At 34.0% G+C, this 23,079-nt stretch overlaps 1 protein-coding gene and 1 long non-coding RNA gene across 2 annotated transcripts; one reads left to right on the forward strand and one right to left on the reverse strand.

Annotated features, from left to right (window-relative positions):
- Positions 1–7,797: 7,797 nt before the first annotated feature.
- Positions 7,798–13,069, forward strand: LOC145304120 (uncharacterized). Its single transcript, XR_013873984.1, has 6 exons — positions 7,798–7,843; positions 8,859–8,938; positions 9,429–9,512; positions 10,218–10,268; positions 11,440–11,501; positions 12,966–13,069. It is a non-coding gene; the product is annotated as an uncharacterized LOC145304120 (long non-coding RNA).
- Positions 13,070–15,519: 2,450 nt separating this feature from the next.
- LOC145304397 (sodium/hydrogen exchanger 8-like) lies at positions 15,520–21,515 on the reverse strand. The gene is made up of 6 exons (XM_080146280.1): positions 21,501–21,515; positions 21,312–21,418; positions 20,611–20,713; positions 20,052–20,140; positions 16,970–17,029; positions 15,520–15,897 (listed from the first exon to the last, which is right to left on the reverse strand). Exons 2-6 carry the CDS (start codon positions 21,344–21,346, stop codon positions 15,825–15,827), a joined length of 360 nt encoding a protein of 119 aa, XP_080002406.1. The 5' UTR covers positions 21,347–21,418; positions 21,501–21,515; the 3' UTR covers positions 15,520–15,824.
- Positions 21,516–23,079: the final 1,564 nt, after the last annotated feature.

Consider the following 23,079-nt stretch of genomic DNA (forward strand, 5'->3'; position numbering starts at 1 on the left):
TTCCTATTTATTCCATTTTTATACTTTTTTTCAGGGGAATTTTTCTTACTCAGCAAAGTCATTCTGTTAAAGATAGATAGATAGAGAGATAGATATGGTTATAGATAGATAGATAGATATGGATATAGATAAATAGATAGATAGATATGGATATAGATAGATAGATAGATAGATAGATAGATAGATAGATAGATAGATAGATAGATAGATAGATAGATAGATAGATAGATAGATAGATAGATAGATAGATAGATAGATAGATAGATAGATAAATAGATAGATAGATAGATAGATAGATAGATAGATAGATAGATAGATAGATAGATATATAGATATATATGGTTTCAAGTAGAATTTCCAAACTTTCAAGTTCAAGAGAGATCTTTGAAGCTGAGAAAATACCTTTCAAAAATGCATTGAATTCAGCTGGCTACAATGATGACTTCACCTACTCACCCAACCAACAACGTCATCCTACTACAAGGTGCAGGAGAAGAAAGGTTATTTGGTTTAACCCTCCTTTCTGTCAAACAGTGAAAACTAATGTTGCAAGGAAATTCTTACTACTGATTGATAAACATTTTAAGAACACACCTCTTCAACAGTACTTCAACCGTTCTACAGTTAAAGTGTCTTATTGTTGTATGCCTAGCATCAAAGCCATCATAGCTGGACATAACAAATTCTTACTTAAAGATACAGCTGCTGCAAACACTCAACCTGCAAGATTGTGCAACTGCCGTGGTGGCCAAGCTGTGTGTCCCGTTGGAGGCCAGTGCTTGAAGTCTTCCTTGGTCTACAAAGCAGAAGTCATCAATGCAGTCAAACCTGCCACATACATTGGCCTGACTGGTAACACTTTTAAAGAAAGATTTACTGGTCACAAGTCATCCTTTAACAATGCCAATGCAGAGCACAAAACCAGCCTATCATCATTCATTTGGTCATTAAAACGAAATCAAACTAATTTTGATATTAGATGGTCCATCCTGCAGCAAGCACCAACCTACAACCCTAGCTCCGGTGCATGCAAACTCTGCAACCTAGAGAAGGTGAAGATCATGTTCAACAATGACGTCACCATGCTCAACAAGAGGTCTGAGATCAACAGCAAGTGCAGACACAGAGACAAGTTCATTCTGATTAAACACTTGGCTGCTAATGATACCTGATACTGCCGTTTCAAGATAGTTTTTTTAAAATTATGTTTATTTGTAATTTCAATATTTTAAAAAATCCTCTAAATTTGATTGAAAAATCTATTAATTCTAATATTATTGTCAGTAATTAATTGTAACTGAAGATTGCTTAATGCATGAAACATGATTTTTTACAAATAAACTTTTGTTCATTCTATGTGGACTATAGATATATAGATAGGTAGATAGATAGATAGATAGTTGGATAGATGGATAGATAGATAGATAGATAGATAGATAGATAGATAGATAGATAGATATATAGATAGTTAGATAAATAGATAGATAGATAGATAGAGGGGATATTGAACTGTTTATTACACTAGTCCACAAATTTTCAAAATTACGTTTTCTTATTAACAACTTTGGGGACTTCAGTGAACTTTGATTGGTTGATAAATTAAGTTGTGTGTTCTAACGTTTCAAAAATTAAGTTAAATCTACAGAAGGGATAATTTTTTATATCATCCTTGGGGATGTACACCAATTTATCGGCCATTGTCCTATTCCCTTTAGATCCCTGAAGCTAACTCTATAAATGACTGAAGTAAAAAAATAAAATTTGACACAACTTTATCTGTTTATGAAGAGGGAGAGAGTGCAGGGATCTAAAGGGATAAGACAATGGCCAATAAATTGATATACATCCCCAATGATGCTACACAAAATTATCTTATCTGTACATTAAAATTAGTGATTGAAACGTGTGGACAGTCAACTAAACGAACCAAGCAATCAAAGTTTACGAAAAGTCCCCACAGTTGTTGAGACAACGAATAAAAATACGTCCTTATAAAACTCTGGGGACTAATAAACAGTCCAGTGTCCCCTCCCTCCCTGTCATTTATTGATCAATCCATTGGAAATATTGGAATAAACGTGGATATTATGGTTCCACGCCAATCGTAGAAGTCCCAAACGTAGGAGTGGAAAAACATCGGAGTGGACAAACGCAGGAGTCCCAAACGTCGGAGTGGGACAAACGCAGGAGTGGGACAAACGTCAAGGTTGACAAACGCAGGATTTTTGGGACAAACGTCGGAGTTGACAAACACAGGAGTCCCTAATTTTTTTTTTCAATTTTGAATTTTTTTTATACAACCCCCACCCCTCGGTCCAGTTTTGTTTCTTAGTTAGGTTAGATTATAGGCCAGGGGGCCGAGCGCTGCGCTCCATAGTCATTATTTTGTAGACAGGGGTATAAAAAAATTTCAAAATTGTCATATTATTAAAATAGCGGACACTCCTAGGTTTTACTTAAGCAATGTTCACTCCGACGTTTGGGACTCCTACGTTTGGGGTAGGACCGATATTATGACAGGGTAAAATTGTTGTCAATTTGGGTTGCTAACATGGACATCATTTATTGGTCAATTCATTTATCAAGTGAGAGGGGAGGGGATGGGATTTCACTTTATCAGAGTACATGCTAATCAGGTGTAAGATTTAGCTATTTTTTTATATTCAAGGATCTAAAGGGAAAAGATTATAGCCGATAAATTGATTATACATCCCCAATGATGATACACAAAATTACCCCTTCTGTAGATTAACATTGATTGTTGAAACGTTTGAACACTCAACTTAATGAACCAGCAAATCAAAATTAAGGAAAAGTTCCAAAGTTGTTATATTTGGATGTCTTTGTTGAAGACAAAAATAAAGCTTTTTTGAAAAAAAAACTATTTTTCTATAATATCTATAATACAAAGTAGATTGATGTCTGTTCGTCCCTTAAGATCTCGGTAACCACTGAACCGATTGGATTCTACTCTTTAGGGAATATACCTACTGGTCCTGTGGTGGTTTTAGACTATTTTCTTGGTGGGTGGGGCATAGACGTCCAAGGGGGGGAGGGGGGGGGGTAATGGGGCGATTACCCCCCCCAAACGATTTTGGGGGTGCCGTAGGCACCCACAAAATTTTTTTCATTTTACCCCCCCCATTTATAATTTACCCCTACCCTGGGGGTGCCCTAGGCACCCCCAACCATTTAGGAGGGGGTATTTACCCCCCCCCCCAAACAATTTTGGGGGGGTAAATACCCCCCCCCCAAAAAAAAAAAATTTTACCCCGGGGTTAAATTTTTTTTGGGGGGGGGTAAACTAGATTTACCCCTGCCAACAGATTTCAGGGGGGGTAATTACCCCCCCCCCCAAGCAAATTTTACCCCCGGGGTAAAAATTTTGGAAGGAGGTAAAAAAAATTTGCGGCGCGCTTCGCGCGCCATTTTACCCCCCGCCAAAAAACGAATTACCCCCCCCTTCAAAAATTTTTACCCCTCTCAAAATAAAAAGCTTAGAAGCCCCTGGGGTGGGGCACCCAAAACCCCACAAAAAAATCCCCCCACCATTTTTTTAGGAAGTTATTTTAAAATAAATGGCAGCACCAGAAATACTTAATTTTTTAAATTACCTCTTGGGAAAAGTCCCTAGAGGCTATGGGCGAAGCTGCTAGTAAATATTAAAGAATATAGAAATATGGGGTGTAGTGTCTTTCGTGGCAACGCCCCTTAATTAATTTGACGTATTTTTACACTAGCTTTGGATAGGATTAGTTTAGTTTAGGTTATATTAGGTTAGGTGATTGCCCAACAGTGTTAGGCAATAGGATCCGCGGGGTTAGAGCCCCCTGCAGGGGCTAAAAATAGGAGAATAAGGTACTGTGAAAATACGTAGAAACGCCCCTTAAGGAGCGTTGCCACTAAAGAGACTACACCCTATATTTCTTTAGTTGATTATAACAATCTTCGTATTCCAATTCATGAATTTCCTGTGCCTCTAATGGAGGGGGGGGGGGGCGTAATTTAACCCCCCCCCCCAAACACAAAATTAAATTTTGAGAATAAACAATTTGTGAATTCAAGATTTCATTAAATTTTATAAAATTCTCTCATTTATTTCAGGAAAAAGAGACTTGTTATAATAAAAAAAATCTTTAAACTAAATCATTTTGAAAGACAGAATAGCTTAATCATACTAATCAATTTTTTTAAAATACCTACATAAAAATATACACTAAAAAATAAACCTAAGAAAATACCCAGAAAATAAATTACATTACTAAATATACACTAAACAAGGATGACAACATCCATAAGTAGCGAAGCATAAACAATTAAATAAGAATTTAGATATTAGTTGACAAAAGCATGTATATTAGGAAAAAATCACGAAACCTTTTCAACATTTGTTTTTAATTTCTTAATATTTATTTATATTTCAGTACTATGACTAACAGACTGACGGCCAAAGTAAATTACATACTGGATGCTCAGAACAACGGGAAATTTAATTTTGATATTTTTAACTACAAAAATTTAAAAAAAAACGGACCATAAACACCAAAGATATGAAGAAAAATTTGAAAAATATAAAAATAGCCAAAAACCTGCAAAAAGGCAGTCTGACCGCCATTGATGTGTTCTTGAAACGAAAGGAAATTTAATTTTGATATCTATAACTGAAAAACTTTGGAAATTGGGCCATAAACACCAAAGGTATGGAGAAAAATGTGAAAAATACAAAATAGCCTAAAACCTGCTTAAAGACAGTCTGACCGTCATAGTTGTTTTCTAGAAACGACAGGAAATTTAATTTTGATTCTATAACTGAAATAATTTTGGAAATCGGACCATAAACACCAAAGATATGGAGAAAAATGTGAAAAATACAAAAATAGCCTAAAACCTGCTAAAAAGCGGTCCTATCGCCATTAATGTTTTATAGTTAATTGTGCTCCTTGCTAATGGGAATGTTGTCAAAAAATTTCAGCCTTTTATCTTTTATAGGAGCCGAGAAAATCACGTTTCCCCCAAACTAAGACGGACAGACGGACATACGGACAGACGGACAGACGGACATTTCAAATTTTAGAGTAGCTTCGCTACTAAAAATAAAGTGTCGAAGCAAAATTGTAAGTAAATTTGTTGAAAAACTGTTTGATACTGAATAATGTTTATGGACATACTTACATTTTTAAGACTTAATTATAGAGTTGCTTCGCTTATAATATTGTTCTTTGTTGTCCCAGGAATAAATATATCAAAAATCAGATCAATCGGATAATTAGAGCACATAAAAATTTGTTATCAAATATTCTGGTAATGATTATAGAGTTGCTAAGCTTTCTAAATCGTACCTAACTACTACAGGAATCACCAAGCAGTGTTTGAAATTGATAGGACAATTCTAACATGTGCCTAAATTAACGAAAAAGCTATCAGACTGACCGACCCTAATTCTAGAAAAGCTTCGCTTTAAAAAAATAGAAAGTATCAGCAAAAGAAGGTTTATATCAGCCTTCTTCTTCTTTTCTCATAGGAAGCCTGCTCCTTAAGCTTGGTGTAGCTTTTAAGCACTTTAAATTGTAGCCTTGTTAATTTAGAACCTAAGACTTCGCAGCATAAATAAAGCATAGAAGAGTCTATTTAAATTACAAATTATGTAAATTATAAATTTCTAAAAATTTATCTCTATTAGATTCTAAATACATTTTACAATTAAATGAAAAGAGTTTAACGTGACGGACGGACTTACGTACATACCTTATTCATACAAAAAAGCTTCCCTTTTAACAAGTATGACAATATCTATTTTGACAAGGGAGGAAGGAGAATTTTGTCTATTTTAATTGGTTGGTTAAACTAACAGTGTCCAAACCATTTTAACCCTCAAAGTGGGTAATTTTGTTTATCATCAAATGGAATATACATCAAGTTATGACATTGTATTTTTTTACCCAGGAAAATTAGAATGTGAATTATCAAGGATCTAAATGGATAAGACAATGGCCGATAAATTGATGTACATCTCTAATGATTCCTTTTGAAAACTTTGGGTACCAGTGTAATTTACGTTCAATTATCCCTAGATTTTTCCCCCAATTTCCCCAACAGGGAGGAAGGGGACACTGGGCTGTTTAATACACAAGATCCCAATAATAACGTTTTCTTTTTTATTAGCTTAACAACTTTGGGAACTTTTATTAAATTTTGATTGGTTAGTTCATTTATTTGAGTTTCCAAAAGTTTCAACCATTATTTGTAATCTCAAAAGTTTTATAATAACGTTTTCTTATTCGTTGGCTTATCAACTTTGAGGACTTCAGTAAATTGATTGGTTGGTTAATTAAATAGAGTGTTCAAATTTTTCAACTACTAATTGTATTCTACAGAAGTGGTAATTTTGTTTAACATTATTGGGGATGTACATCAATTTATCGGCCATTGTCTTATCCCTTTAGATCCCTGAATTATAAAACTTCCCCCCAGAATAGAGAACCAACCTCACGACCCCCCCACCCGTCCCCAACCAAACTGTCAGCCCTTAAATAAATATTCCCCTAGTGCCCGCGGTAATGGGGGGAATGGTTACCAAATCGCATCCTCCGAATAAGATCAGTTTTTAAAAAATACATTTTTCTTTTTTTCTTCATAAAAGGTATCTTATGGAATAAGACAATGAATGATAAATTGATATTGTACATCTCTAATGATTAGTATACAAAGTTACCCCTTTTGTATATTAAACTTATTGATTGTTACCCAAAGTTGTTAAGTCCAGAAGGTTTATTTGGATTATTTAATACGGGAATAAACAAAAATCTTTGTCTGCTAGAAATTTCTTTCTAAGGGTGACGAAGCAGGGAGGGAGGGGCCATTGGGCTGTTTATTACACTAGTCCCCAAAGTTTTATAATAACGTTTTCTTATTCATTGCCAAAACTTTGAGGACTCTAATTGAGTTTCTATCAGTATATATTGGAAGTTAGGTATTCAAATATTTTAACCAGTGATTTTAATCTACAGAAGGGGTAATTTTGTTTACCAACATTGGGGATTTATGTACATTAATTTATCGGCCATTGCCTTATCTCTTTAGATCACTCTGTTTTTTTTAAAACCCGACTCAATCTTATCCTAATACCTACTTTCTCTCAGATAATTTTAGTCTGCTAGTCATTGCAGAGATAGATGCTTTGTTTATAGTTATTTATTGCATCGTATTATAGACAGACGAAAGTGAAAAAGTATAAAATCTAAAGCATTCTTGTTACCTTACCTCGTAAGTGATCATCTAGAGATTCCAGAGCATCATCCGCTTGTAATCGGATGCGATACTCTAACACCCAAAGATGTTAGGTTAAGTAACATCCAACAGACAACCAATCCTTTGATTGCACAACCTTTGTATGAATTGTCCTAACTGTGAATGTTAATGAGACATTAACCTTACCTAGGGACCTATGAAAAGCTTTACTGTAAAGGAGAACCATATCGGTTCAGCAGCTATCTAGATCTTAAGCAAGAGACAGACAGACATCCTGTTAATTTTAGATTAGAGTATAATTATTCCATTATCGCCTCGAAACCGAGGGTTTTAAACCGGTTCTCAGCCATGCTGAAAAATTATGTATAGCATCATATTTTATCCATTATTCTATGAATATAAAAATGAAAATAAAAGATTAAAAACAGTTTTTTAGCCCTTGCCTTAGGCATCTCGAGGGCTAAAAAACTGGTTTTGATCTTTTATTGTACATTTTTATAGCCGCGAAAAGCTGTTTCTAATACGATGCGAGAAAAAAATATCATGTTCAAAGTTTATTTTATTGTGTTTTGTGGCCTTTTCTTTCTTTTAAAAGGTAATTGATAAAATAAATTTTTTTCATTTATTTCGGTATTTACGTTTAACACAGAGGCCTCTAGGGGCATTTGAGGGAGGAGCCAATTCTTTTAGATCTGAAGAAAAAGTAAAATAATTATTTGGCCAATTTTAATTTTAGCTTTAAAAAAGAAAAAAAATGTGGTTTTTTTTAAGTTGGGGGATTTTTTTAGGGGTCATTTCTCTTGGGAGGTTGGTGGTACCCTCCCCAAAAATAGGCATAAACCTTTCCAGGACCAATGAGAAGCTATACTTCAATGAAAAAATCTTAAAACTTAATTTGAATAAAAACTAAAAGATTTTCTCATTTTAATTGGAAGATTTTTTTTTAGTTTGCCAAAAACACAAAAGTGAAATAAATGAAAAAATAGTTTTCTGCATATGGGGTAATTTTATTCATCATCACTGGGGATGTATATTCCCTGGTAACATACAGAAAAATTTTATGAATCGATCCTTCTATAGTGAAGACAATTTTCTGCAAATTATAAAATAAAAATCATAAACTTAGTACCAGTTTTAATACCAGACAATAGCAGCTAAATTGACATACATTCCCAATGATGTTACACAAAATTATCCCTTCTGTAGATTAAAATTAAAACGTTCGGACACTCAACTGAATAATGCATCCAATCAAAATTCACTAAAGTCCCCAAAGTTGTTAAGCCAACGAATAAGCAAACATTATTATAAAACTTTGGAGACAAGTGTAAAACCAGCCCAATGTCCCTTCCCCCCAAGTATATTCTCTCTCTCTCTGCGATTTATATATTATAATTTTTCATTTTACTATCCGCAGAAAGGTGTCTATAATACGATGCTGTTCTAGGAAGGTAGGGGACATTGGGCTGTTTATTACACTAGTCCCCCAAAGTTTTATGATAACGTTTTCATAATTGTTGGCTTACCAAATTTAGGGATCACTATTGAATTTGTATTTGTTGGTTCATTAAGTTGAGTGTTTAAACGTTTCAACCACTTTAATGTTTTAGATGTTGGAGGTCTGATTTGTTATGTTGGACTTGGTAACACAAGCCAACGGGATGATCAACCAACATATGTTTGTAAACAGGTAGTCAAACGGGTACCCAAAGTTTTATAACCCCGTTCTTTCTTACTCGTTGGCTAAAAAAAACTTTGGGTACTTTTATTAGTTCAAAGTTTATTGGGATCCCTAGGAGAAAGTTTATAAATAATCAAAACTACTTTATCTTAAACTTTGGGTACTTGAATATTGATTCGTTTGGACCCCCCCCCCCCTTCTTTATTATTCAAATAAATTGAAAATATGAAGGGGGGTAATTTCACCCCCATTATTCATTTTTCAAATAAATTTAAACTAAAAGGGGAGAGGGGGTAGTTTGGACCCCCTATTCTTTATTTTTCAAATAAGTTGAAATTAAGGTCGGAAAGTTTTTAACCTCCCCTCTTTATTTTTCTTTATAAATTGAAGCTAAAAAGTGGGGGGGGGGGTTATTTTGTACCCCTTCCCCCTTCTTTATTTATTATGCCAATGTTTTAGATAAAATTGTTTAATTAAATTAAAAGTTCTTTTTTTTCAGGACAAACATCATGTTTGTAGTAAGATGTATGGTGGGGGCATGGGAGATCAGATTAAGAGATACTGTGAACTTTTGTCTCCTGAGGTATCTTACTATCAATCTATCTATCCATTTTTCTATTAATCAATCTTTTGATCAATCTATCTATTAATCTATCGATCAATCTATCGATCAATCTATCGATCAATCTATCGATCAATCTATCGATCAATCTATCGATCAATCTATCGATCAATCTATCTATTAATCTATATATTAATCTATATATTAATCTATCTATCAATCTATCTATCAATCAATCTATCGATTAATCTATCGATCAATCTATTGATCAATCTATCGATCAATCTATCAATCAATCTATCAATCAATCTATCAATCAATCTATCAATCAATCTATCAATCAATCTATTAACTAATTTATTGATCAATCTATCGATCAATCTATCAATGTATCCACATATGTATCTATTAATGTATCTATTAATGTATTGATATATCTAGCAATGTATCTATCCATGTATCTATCGTATATATTGGTGTATCTATCAATTTATCTATAGATCAATCAATCTATTGATATATCTATCAATGTATCTATTGATGTATCTATCGATCAATCTATTGATGTATCTATCAAGGTATCTATCTATCTATAAATTCGTCTATCATTGTATCAATCAATCAATCTATCAACCAATCAATCGATCAATTTATTAATCAATATATCTACCAACCTATCTATCTATCTATCAATTTATCTATCAATCTATTATAAAACTTATTTAGGATTATATAAAAGTTCAAGACAATGAAGCAAGACTTGCCGAAGGAGAACAGGTTCTTAGCATACACATTATTCAATTTTGATTGGTTTATTCATTAAGTTGGGTGTTTAAACATTTCAACCACTAATTTTAATCTCAAATTGGGTTATTTTGTTAATCATCTTTGAAGATGTACATTTATTTAACAGCAATTATCTTATCCCTTTAGATCCCTGAGTTTAAAATAATTAATTATGGTATCAGACTATAGACCCAGGGAGTAAGGGAGGGGACAATGGATCGAATATTCAATCTTTAGGAGTCTCAGACTTTGGGTACTGGCCTAAAGGGAAAGTGCAAGAATTTAGCAGTTTCTGACTGAGTTTGGGTACTTGCGCAAGAAATGTCGCTACTCACTGTGTTAGTTTTGCAGACAGAGAGTAGTTTAAATATAAATACAGGGCCCCCCTCCCATACTCTATTTCACTCCCTTCTCCCCCACCTCCTTTTTTAAAGTAGACGAGAAAGGGAAATGGAGAAGGGAGGTGGAGAAATAAACAGGATAAAAAGGGGCAGGAAGGCGTGTGGGTCATATTCTTGCCCAACCAGTTAGCAGTTACCCTACACGCCTGCCTGCCCCTTTTTCCGTGTTTACATCACTTGCCCCCAAATCTCTTTTCTCTTTCCCTCTTTCCAGGGAGATTTTTCTTCTAGTAATAATTACAGAATGGTTTTGTCAGTCTGTAATACTGGTCATCTAATTTTCAAATGATTGCTTTTTTTCTTGGAACTTTTTTCTTAGTTTAAGGTTTTCTAGATTTAATTAACAATCACTTTACAATTTCCACCAAATTTTCTGGATTATTCTGGATTTCATGGCCTTTCTTCAAAAACTCTTAAATTAAATTAATTGCCCATTGTCCCCTCCCTTACTCCCTGCTATAGACTTCTTTCCACGGACATTATCCGCGGATATTATGGCCGACACATCTGTCTATATGGAGACCCATCCTTACTGTATTATAGACAGCTTTCTGCCAGGGTTGGCAAAAATCCAGGTTTTTCTAGAAAAGTCTGCGGACAATTGAAAAGTCTGGTTTTAACTGGGTAAATTGTGGAAAAAAACGAAATTTTCAAAAAAAAGATAAATAAAATAAAAGCGAAGCTCTGATAAGGTAGGACAAACGAACATTAACATTTGTAGAGTGTCAGAAATGAATGCTAAGTATTACATAACTGTCTAGATGGAGACCCATCCTAACTGTATTAAAACTGTGGACTCGGGGAGAGATGTCTATATTTGCAGGTATATTTACGGACAAACAGACAGATATATACAGACGTAAATATACACAGAAATAAAGACAGACAGAAATACAGACATACTAAAACACAGACAGATAAAACAGACAGACATACAGTCAGATAAACAGATATACAGACAGATAATCGTATATATAGACAGACAGATAACCAGACATAAAAATGTATATACAGACAGACAGACAGACATATAGACATATAGACAGACAGACAGAAAACAGACAGATAAATGTGCACAGAGACAGAGACTTATATACAGATAAACAGACATTCATAAAAATAAAGACAGATAAACAGACATACATACAGACAACAACTACAAAATATACAGATAAACAGACAGACGACAAACGTTTATACAGACAGACATTAAAAAAGAAAAACAGACAGATTAACATATATATATAGACAGACAGATAAACAGACAGACATATTAACGTGTATATAGAATCAAAATCCAACATTTAAAAATACAAACAGACAGACGATAAAATAAAAACACATAGGCAGAAAAACAGAAAGGCAACCCCTATAAAATTGACAGATAAACAGACAAACAATCACATACATAGACAGACATGTAGATAGATAAACAGACAGACAAAACATACAATAAAGACAAAAGGATAGACATAGAGACAAAAAACAAGACATACAGACAAAATAACAGATTGTCAGAAAGACAAACATATACAGACAGACAGATTACACACGAAAAAGACATTATGGACAGATAGAACTTAAATTGACCAACGTTTCAGATTTTTTCTATTTTTAATATTAAAGTTAAACAAAAACAAAACAGTAAAATAAATGAAATTAAAGAAAAAAAAACTTTTTATCATTTTATTCAAGAAATTATTTGCTAACATCACTTTTTGTTGCAATTTAGCATATTAAATACCCTCGGTATTAAATGATGAGCTATCGCTCGATCATTTATTACCTTGGGATTTAAGTATTCATTTATGCTAAATTTTGTTTTATTAAATAACTCATTAACAAATGGTCAGAAAGACAGACAGACAGTATGGACATACGGACAGACAGTCAAACATTAATACAGATGAAAAGACAATCATACAAACGGACAAAAGATCAACTTAAAGACAGAAAAACAAAAAGACACATACAAAGACAAACATACAGATAGATAAACAGACATATAAATATAAAAAGCCACACAGACAGACAAATAAACATATTGACAGATTACACATAAACAGAAATACTTAAAGACAGAAAAACAAAAAGACACATAAATAGTAAGACATATGGACAGATAAACAGACAGACAGACAGACATACAGTCAAACAAACGTATATACAGACAGACAGATAAACAGACATCCAAAAAGACACCCATGTAGACAGACAACAGATAAAGAAAGACACACAGACACATACATAAACATAAACAGACAAAAACTAAATTATATTTTTTTAGGTGTTCTTCGGATAAGTGTAACCATGGCAATACAAACTTTCTAAATATTTCAACATTTATTTTGTTCATTGCTTTAAATATAAATAAATTTTTATTTTAATTAACATGATACCTTGACTGTAAATTACACTGGTACCCAAAGTTTTGTTTTCTCTTATTCGTTGGCTAAAAAATTAAGTTTTAAACAAAAGGAAAATCCAGGGATAGACAATGGCCGATTTATTAATGTGCATCCCCAATGATGATACACAAAATTACCCTGTCAGTAGATTAAAATTAGTGGTTGAAACTTATGACACTCAATGTAATAAATCAACCAAACAAAATTCACTAAAGTCCCCAAAGTTGTTGAGCTAACAAATAATAAAACTTTGTTATAAAACTTTTGGGACTGATGTAATTAACAGCCCATTGCCCCCCCCCCCCTCTCTCTCTCTCTCTTGGAAAATTGCAGTGTTTGATTCTATGGATTAGGGTGACGTGGATAATCAAATGCAAATAATAACGCTTTCTTATTCGTTGGATTAACAACTTTGGGGACTTGAATATTTTGATTTGTTAGTTTATTAGTTTGAGTGTAAAAACGTTTCAACCACTAATTTTAATCTACAGAAGGGGTAATTAGTGAGTTACATTAAAAAAATAAGTTCATTATTTCTTGGATCTTACACCAGATTATCATGTACTCTAATATAGTGTAACTTATAGCTAGCTAAAATTTTTTTGGGAGGGATTTCTAGGGGCGATTCCTCTTGGGATTATGGTGGTACCCTACCCCAAAATAGTTATAAACCTTCCTAGAACCAATGAGAAGCTACCCTGTTAAGGAGAACCCGATCGGTTCATCGGTAAGCGAGATCCTTTGGTACAAACAAACAGACAGACATAAAGCCTGTTTCTTTATTATAAGGACTATTTTTTTTTATTTCTCACAAAATGAGCATTTATATCCTATTACATTAATTAGTAAGGTTTTTTGTCTGAATTTTAAGATCTCAATAACCACTGAACTGATTGGGTTCTTTATTTCAGGTAAGCTTCACATAGGTCCTGTGAAGGCATTAAGCTTCGTTGTTGTCAGATACAAGATTTTGGGATGGTTTTAAGCTATTTTTCTAGCCCCTATATGCCATGGGCGTAGCCGCTAATAAAGTAAAGATAAGGAAGGGGGGGGGGGGAAGTTTTCCTTTTTCATTAGTTTAGGTTAGGTTTTTTCAAAAAGGCATTATTAGTTATTTCTCCCCATCGTATCAACAGCCTTCTGCGGATATAAAATGTATAATTAGAAAATTAAAACCAGTTTTATTAGCCCCGAGATGCCGAAGGGACGGGCTAAAAAACTGGTTTAAATTTTTATATTCGAAGAGAACTGGATACAATACTATGTTCGACATAATTTTTCAGGATGGCTGGGAACTAGTTAAAATCCACCGGATATTAATCGGTTTCGAAGCGATACTGGAACAAGGATGACAACATCCATAAAAGCGAAGCACTGCAACGTTTGGACAAACGGACATTAACACTTGTCTAAACTGAATAATCAGAATATAAAGTATAACAGTCGAAGCAAAATTGTAAGTAAATTTGTTGAAAACTGCTCGATACAGGATAATGTTTATGGACATACTTACATTCGTAGGACTTGATTATGGAGTTGCTTTGCTTAAAATATTATTCTTTGTTGTCCCAGGAATCAATATACCAAAAATCAGAACAAACGGATATATAGATCAAATAAAAATTTGTTGTTAAAAAAGTAGAAAAATCAACATGTTTAAAATGGACGTACGGACATTCTGGTAATGATTCTAGAGTTGCTACGCCTAACTACTAGAGGAATCAAAATGCAAAGTTTGAAATCGATAGGACAATTCTAACATGCCTAAATTAACGAATAAAAGCTATCTATCTCGGACGGCCGGACGGACCTACCCTAATTATAGAAAAGCTTCGCTTTTAAAAATAAATTAATAAAACTACAAACACTAAGGATAAAATAATATAAAATTTTTATTTAAAATATTAAATTTTTAAAAACACAAACATATCTCTATAAGAGAAACCAAAACTAAAATCACACACCACACTAAAACTTGCCACAGCCAAACAGGGATCTAAAGGATAATAACGTTTTTTTTATTCGTTAGCTTTACAACTTTGGGGACTTTAGTGACTTTTGATTGGTTGGTTAATTAAGTTGAGTGTTCAAACGTTCCAACCACTAATTTTAATCTACAGTAAGGGTAATTTTGTGTATCATCATTGGGGATGTACTTCAATTTATCGGCCATTATCTTATCCCTTTAGATCCCTGGATTTTTGGGAGAACATTTTACCGTGAATTGCACAAGATCCAAAAATACTTTAGTATAAAATCACAGCAGTTTTAATATCATTTGAAAAAATTTCGTTTGAATCCGACTATTTTCCACTGGACTAAAACCGGTTCTAAGCCATAGTGAAAAGACATGTGTCGTATCGCATTGTAGACAATTTGCTACGGAAAAAATGGGTTTTATCTTGTATTTGTAGAAAAATACGAAACATGAGTTTACAGTATGGCTTGGAAGCAGTTTTATTCGAAGCCATACTGGAATAGTAATTCATTTCATCGTATTAGAGACAGATTTCAGAAAATTAATTCCAGTTCTGTTGGCCCTGAGGGCCCGAAGGCCCCCGGGGCAAATTGGATTAATCCTGGTCGAGATCCAGGTTGAATTCTTCCATTGTCCTATCCCTTTAGATCCCAGAGTTTTAAATAATTATCTTTAACATTGTATTATAGACAGCTTTCCGCGGACACTATGCGGATAGTATGGCTGAGAACTGGTTCTAATCCAGCGGATATTAATTGGATTAATCTTGGTCAAGATCCAGATTGAATTCTTCCATGTCTGACTGTAGCGGGCTGGACCGAATTTCTTTGTACCTGGATAGATAGATAGATAGATAGATAGATAGACAGATAGAAATAACAAAAAATGACATTTTAGGTTTATGAAAATTTTTATATGAATTTCAAAATTAAATTACGTCGGCTAGAAGCAAAATTAAAACCTTATTTTCAGCAATAAGTTAGGTTGGCTGTAACTGATAGTAAAATCTCTCAAAAATTTTCATATTTCTTTATATTTTTACTAGCGGCTACGCCTCTAGAAGCCTCTAGGGGCACTTGTGGAGGGGATAACTCAATTTCTTATTTTAGATTTTAAAAGAAAAGCAAAAAAAAATTTTAGGGGGAGTTAAATTTTTTTTTGGGGGGGTATTTTCTATTTTTTGGGGGTGTCCCACCCCCCAAGAAAATAGTTATAAAACCTTCCTGGGACCTTTGAGAAGCTACCCTGTTTAGGAGAACCCGATCGGTTCTGCGGTTAGCGAGATCCTTCGCTACAAACAGACAGACAGACGGACATTGTTCTACTTTGTATTATAGATTTTGTAATGTGACTGAGAGACAGATGGACCAAGTAAATTATATACTAGATGCGAATGGGAATAGAAATCATAAGGCAGCCGATAAAATCACATTTACATATAGCGTTTATTATGGAAAAAGAGGGACATTTTTCATGCTGCATTTTTTCATAAAGGCGTGGGTTACCGTTTAGTCAAATGCGCTTATTAAGTCAAACTGCTTAATTGCAACCAAATCTATGAGATAGTTCTATGAAATGGTTCAGAACTTTACGGAAAATACGCGAAAAAAATGACACTTTTCTTCAATACGAATATAATTTTTATTTCTCGAATCGTATTATAAACAGCTTGCCGCGGATATAAAATGTAAAACAAAATATAAGAAAAAAAAAACTCGAGATTTTTAGCCCCGAGATGCCTAAGGCACAGGTTTAAAACTGGTTTCAATCCTATGATTGTACATTTTTATATTCGTGAAAACTAGATACAATACGATGCTAGACATAATTTTTCAGTATGGCTGAGAACCGGTCCTAATCCACCGGATATTAATCGGTTTCCAAGCGATAGTGGAAAAAAATTACCATTTATCTGTCAGTTTGTTGACATAAGATTTCCCGTCTTTCAATTCTTGTTGATTAAACCTAAACAGATCATTGATATCTCAGAAACGGCGAGCTCAGTAAGTCATGCATGGGGATCTAATGGGATAAGAAAATGGCTAATAAATTGATATACATCGCCAATATTGAAAATTACCCCATTTGTAGCATAAAATTAGTGGTTGAAACGTTTGGACACTCAACTTAATAAACCAACCAATCAAAATTCAATAAAAGTCCCCAAAGTTTTTAAGCCATCAAATAAGAAACCGTTATTATAAAACTTTGGGGACTCAGTACTTGCTGATAATCTAAACAGTTATGAATATTAAGATCTCAAAAACGGCGATCTCAGGGAGTCTTAGGGGATAAGACAATGGACGATCAATTGATTGATACATCCCAGAGAGAGAGAGAGAGGGACAATGGGCTGTTTATTAAATTATTACACTAGTACCCAAAGTTTTATAATAATGTTTTCTTATTTGTTGGCTTAACAACTTTGGGGACTTTAATGAATTTTGATTGGTTGAATCATTTAGTTGAGTGTTCTAATTTTAATGTATAGAAGGGGTAATTTTTTGTATCATCATTGGACGTACATTAATTTATTGGCCATTTTCTTATCCCTGTATATCCCTGGATACATCCCCAATAATGATAAATAATATCCCTAATTATGAGATTAAAATTAAGTGTGGAGTAACCAATCAAAATTCATCTCAATGTCTGTCAATATAAATATGTCTGTCTTTCAATCTATCTGTCTATCTGTCCATCGTTTGGATTGTTGTCCATCTGTCTAACTGTATGTCTAGAAATCTAAAGAGATAAGACAATGGCTGATATATTAATCTACATTCCTCATGATAATACACAAAAATACCCTTCTGTACATTAAAACAGAAAACTACTGGTTGAAACGTTTGAACACTCAACTTTGTGAATCAAAAACTTTGGGGACTCTTCCTCTCTGATAAAAAAGGTCTGAAAATCTTAAAGTCCCAGTATAAAAATCCTTCAAGATGCTATTATAATACTTTGGGTACCACAGTAATTTATAGTCCCCAAAGTCTTATTACCAATGGTACCCAAAGTCTTATTACATTGGTACCCAAAGTCTTATTACATTGGTACCCAAAGTCTTATTACATTGGTACCCAAAGTCTTATTACATTGGTACCCAAAGTCTTATTACATTGGTACCCAAAGTCTTCTTACATTGGTACCCAAAGTCTTATTACATTGGTACCCAAAGTCCAGTGTGGCCACAACCAAAAAAATACTGATACTGAAGAAAAAAAAGGAAATACTGAAAATACTGAATCCTAAAATAACAAAAATACTGAAATACTGAACAAAAAAATACAAATACTGAATAAGTATTTTTTTACATGATTCCTCATTTCAAAATTTCATATATCATAGCTTTATTATTAGGAAGATATTTTAAAGATCTTTTAATTTTGCCTCTTAGTTTTTCTTGCACCAATTAAGCAGAAAATGACGGATAAATATTTTAAATGATTACAAAACTTAAATACTTTTTAGTTGAGTTAAGAGCATGCCAAAAAACTTCTTCAATAATCATGCAAAGTACTCACCTTAGATTATTCATTCTATTAATAGACAAAAAAAATATCTGAAAAAAATACTGTATAAAATCATCTCAAATATCTAAAAAAATTTATATTTGAGATGAAATTGAAAAAAAAAATGTATATTACTATCATAGACGTCCAAGCTTTTTATTTTGGGGGGGGCAAAATTCTTTTAAGGGGGGGTAAGGGGGGGTAATTCGCTTTTGGGGGGGGGTGGGGTAAAACGGCGCGCTGCAAATTTTTTTTACCCCCCCCAAAATTTTTACCCCGGGGGTAAAATTTGCTTGGGGGGGGGGGGGGTAATTACCCCCCTGAAATCTGTTGGCAGGGGTTAAATTTTGGGGGAAGTAGGTAATTTAAATTTTATTAAATATTTAGTATTAAAAAAGAGATTTAAATTTTTTGGGGGGTATTTACCCTCCCAAAATTGTTTGGGGGGGGGGGGGTAAATACCCCCTACTTAATGGTTGGGGTTGCCTACGGCACCCCCAGGGTAGGGGTAAATTTTAAATGGGGGGGGGGTAATCGCCACTTTACTCCCCCCCCTTGGACGTCTATGATTACCATAAAAAAAGCTAAATTAATGTACAAAGTTATAGGGTAATTTAAAGAAAAGTAAAGTGAGGCGCGAAGCGCCGAAAAAAATCTGACATCAACTACTTGAAAAAAACATCTTATTTATGCAAATTTTTTGGAATTTAAGAAATAATGAAAATACTGAATCATGAAAATTTCCAAAAACTGAAAAATACTGAATAAAATTTTCAAATACTGAATATTCAGTATTTACTGAAAATACTGAACCCCCAATTTCCAAATACTGAAGAATACTGAATATTTTCAGTATACTGAAAAATATGGCCACGCTGAAAGTCTTATTACATTGGTACCCAAAGTCTTATTACATTGGTACCCAAAGTCTCATTACATTGGTACCCAAAGTCTTATTACATTGGTACCCAAAGTCTCATTACATTGGTACCCAAAGTCTTATTACATTGGTACCCAAAGTCTCATTACATTGGTACCCAAAGTCTCCTTACATTGGTACCCAAAGTCTCATTACATTGGTGCCCAAAGTCTTATTACATTGGTACCCAAAGTCTTATTACATTGGTACCCAAAGTCTCATTACATTGGTACCCAAAGTCTTATTACATTGGTACCCAAAGTCTCATTACATTGGTACCCAAAGTCTCCTTACATTGGTACCCAAAGTCTCATTACATTGGTGCCCAAAGTCTTATTACATTGGTACCCAAAGTCTTATTACATTTGGTACCCAAAGTCTCATTACATTAGTACCCAAAGTCTCATTACATTGGTACCCAAAGTCTTATTACATTGGTACCCAAAGTCTTATTTCTTTATTATCCAAAGTCTTATTACATTGGTACCCAAAGTCTTATTTCTTTATTACCCAAAGTCTCATTACAATGGTACCCAAAGTCTTATTACGTTACCTTCTGATAAAGAAAGGTCTGAAAATCTTGTAGTCCCAGTATAAAAATCCTTCAAGGTTGGCCCAGCCCTCTGCAAAACTCTGCTCCATCTAAAATTATTGGTGGAAAAGTTTGGACACTTATAATTTATCCAAGCTGAATAATCCTACAATATAAAGTAGTGTAAAAGTATTTTTGTCTGTAGCGAAGGATCTTGCTAACCTCTGAACCGATATGGTTCTCCTTTACAATTTATCTTCTCATATGTCATGGGAAGGTTTATAACTATTTAGGATAAGGAAAAAAAAGATTACTGAAGTCATTTTTCTATTTTTCCCCCCTTCTTGTTGGAAAAAAAATTATGGCAGAAGGAAAAATTAATAAAATAAAGAGTACTTAAAACATTTAAAGTGTCGCTAGAGGCATAGAATTTGTTTTTTATTGGTTTATGATAGCTTGACAGACAAACAGATGGACAGACAGACAAACAGATACGCAACTCCTCTTCTGTTAATTCTGACACTTGTTCGCTCTCAAAGGACAGACAAACAGACAGACATACAGACAGACAAATACGCACCTCCTCCTCTGTTAATTCTGACAACTGTTCGCTCTCTGTGAGTGTTGACCCCAACTCTCGGGTTTTAGACAAGGTTATATCCTTCTTCTTTCTTCGTCGGGATCTAAAATAGTACCCAAAAGTTTATATTAGTACCCAAGGTTATATCTTTCTTTGTCGGGATCTAAAATAATATCCAAAGTTATATAGGCAACAAATAAGATAAACTTAGTTAGATAACTTTGGGGACTAATGTAATAAATAGCTTAATGTCTCCTCCCTCCCAGTGCTGTTATAGATATTTATCGTATTTTATTTTAAATAACTTTCCATGGATATTAAAAATATTAAAAAGATGAAAACCAGTTTTGTTAAATCCGAGGGGCCAAAGGATGGATTTACTCACCATCTATCCAATACATTGATGTATATCTCCAATGATGATACACTCCAAGAATCAAATAAACATTATTACCTGCCCTGTCCCCCAGCCCGCTACAGATACTTCATAAGGGGTAGTGTCCCCCCCCCCCTAATGAGTATTGAACCTCTTGAAGAGTACCGTACCTCCCTACCTTAGGGAGAAAAAATTTTAACCTGAAGGGGTAATAAACCTCCCCCCCCCCCAAAGGGGATATGTATCTCCCCCCAGAAGGGGTAATGTACCTCCCCCCAGAAGGGGTAGTATATCCCCCCTCCAAGAATTAAAAAAACATTATTACCTGCCCTGTCCGCCGGCCCGCTCTAGATACTTCATAAGGGGTAGTGTCCCTCCCCCCAGAACTATGGTTGTAAACAGCACAACTACCAAAGTGGTGCTCACTAACACCTAGAGTAGATAGATAGATAAATAAATAGATAAATAGACAGACCGATGAATAGATAGATAGATAAATAGATAGAAACCTTACTTTTCTAGTTTCTTCTTCAAATTCTAGATGGATATATGGATAGATAGATGGATGGATATTTAGATAGACAGACAGACAGATAGATAGAAAAATAGATAGCTTACTTTTCTAGTCTCTTCTTCAAACTCTAGATGAAGTGATTATGCATATGAAATGGATAGAAAGATAGATAGATAGACAGACAGACAGACAGACAGACAGACAGACAGACAGACAGCAGACAGATAGATAGACAAATAACTTACTTTTCTAGTTTCTTCTTCAAACTCTAGATGAAGTGAGAGTGCATACGCAATTGCCCCGCGGAGACCTGAGAACCACATGATCACCATCATTCTAGAGTAGATAGATAGATAAATAGGTAGATATGGCAGGGTTGGCAACAAAAGTCCAGGACAGTTTTACAACTCTAACTGTTTTTTCTCTCCATAATTTAACCGGTCCAGTCATATAAGAGATATTACAAAAAGAATTAGGTTGATAACTCTAAAAACAAGCCCACACGTCCAGGGTAAAATTTGGTACTGAATTTAATTTCCTATAAGTGTACAAACTCCCCCCCCCCCCCCTTATAAACCCTAACTTTAAAGGAGAACAATATCAGTTCATCGGTTAGCGAGATTCTTCATAACACACAGACAGACAGCGGTTATCCTATTACTTTTATCTAAAGATTTTACCCCAACGAATAAGAAAACCCTATTATATGACTTTGGAGGACCAGTGGAATAAAAAGCCCATGCCCAATGTCCCCTCTTTCCCTGCTTTCAAATAGATAGTTTACCTTTTAGTAATTTGATGAGATCTAAACTTGTTGCACAACAGGGACAGTGGGAAAATATTTAATGCTCTACCTGAATAAAAATATTTTGTTAGATATGTGCATATGTAGACAGATACATATGTGCATATGTAGACAGATACATATGTGCATATGTAGACAGATACATATGTACATATGTAGACAGATACATATGTGCATATGTAGACAGATACATATGTACATATGTAGACAGATACATATGTGCATAATGTAGACAGATACATATACTCATATGTAGACAGATACATATGTGCATATGTAGACAGATACATATGTGCATATGTAGACAAATACATATGTGCATATGTAGACAGATACATATGTTCATATGTAGACAGATACATATGTGCATATGTAGACAGATACATATGTGCATATTAGTGGTTGAAACGTTTTTACACTCAAACTAATAAACTAACAAATCAAAATATTCAAGTCCCCAAAGTTGTTAATCCAACGAATAAGAAAGCGTTATTATTTGCATTTGATTATCCACGTCACCCTAATCCATAGAATCAAACACTGCAATTTTCCAAGAGAGAGAGAGAGAGGGGGGGGGGGCAATGGGCTGTTAATTACATCAGTCCCAAAAGTTTTATAACAAAGTTTTATTATTTGTTAGCTCAACAACTTTGGGGACCTTTATTGAATTTTGATTGGTTGGTTCATTTAGTTGAGTATCTAAACTTTTCAAACACTAATTGTAATCTACCGAAGGGATAGTTTTGTATAATCATTGGGGATGCAATTCAATTT

This window comes from Acartia tonsa, chromosome 13, assembly GCF_053477335.1.
Source record: "Acartia tonsa isolate MP-2025a chromosome 13, ASM5347733v1, whole genome shotgun sequence".
Taxonomy (NCBI): domain Eukaryota; kingdom Metazoa; phylum Arthropoda; class Copepoda; order Calanoida; family Acartiidae; genus Acartia; species Acartia tonsa.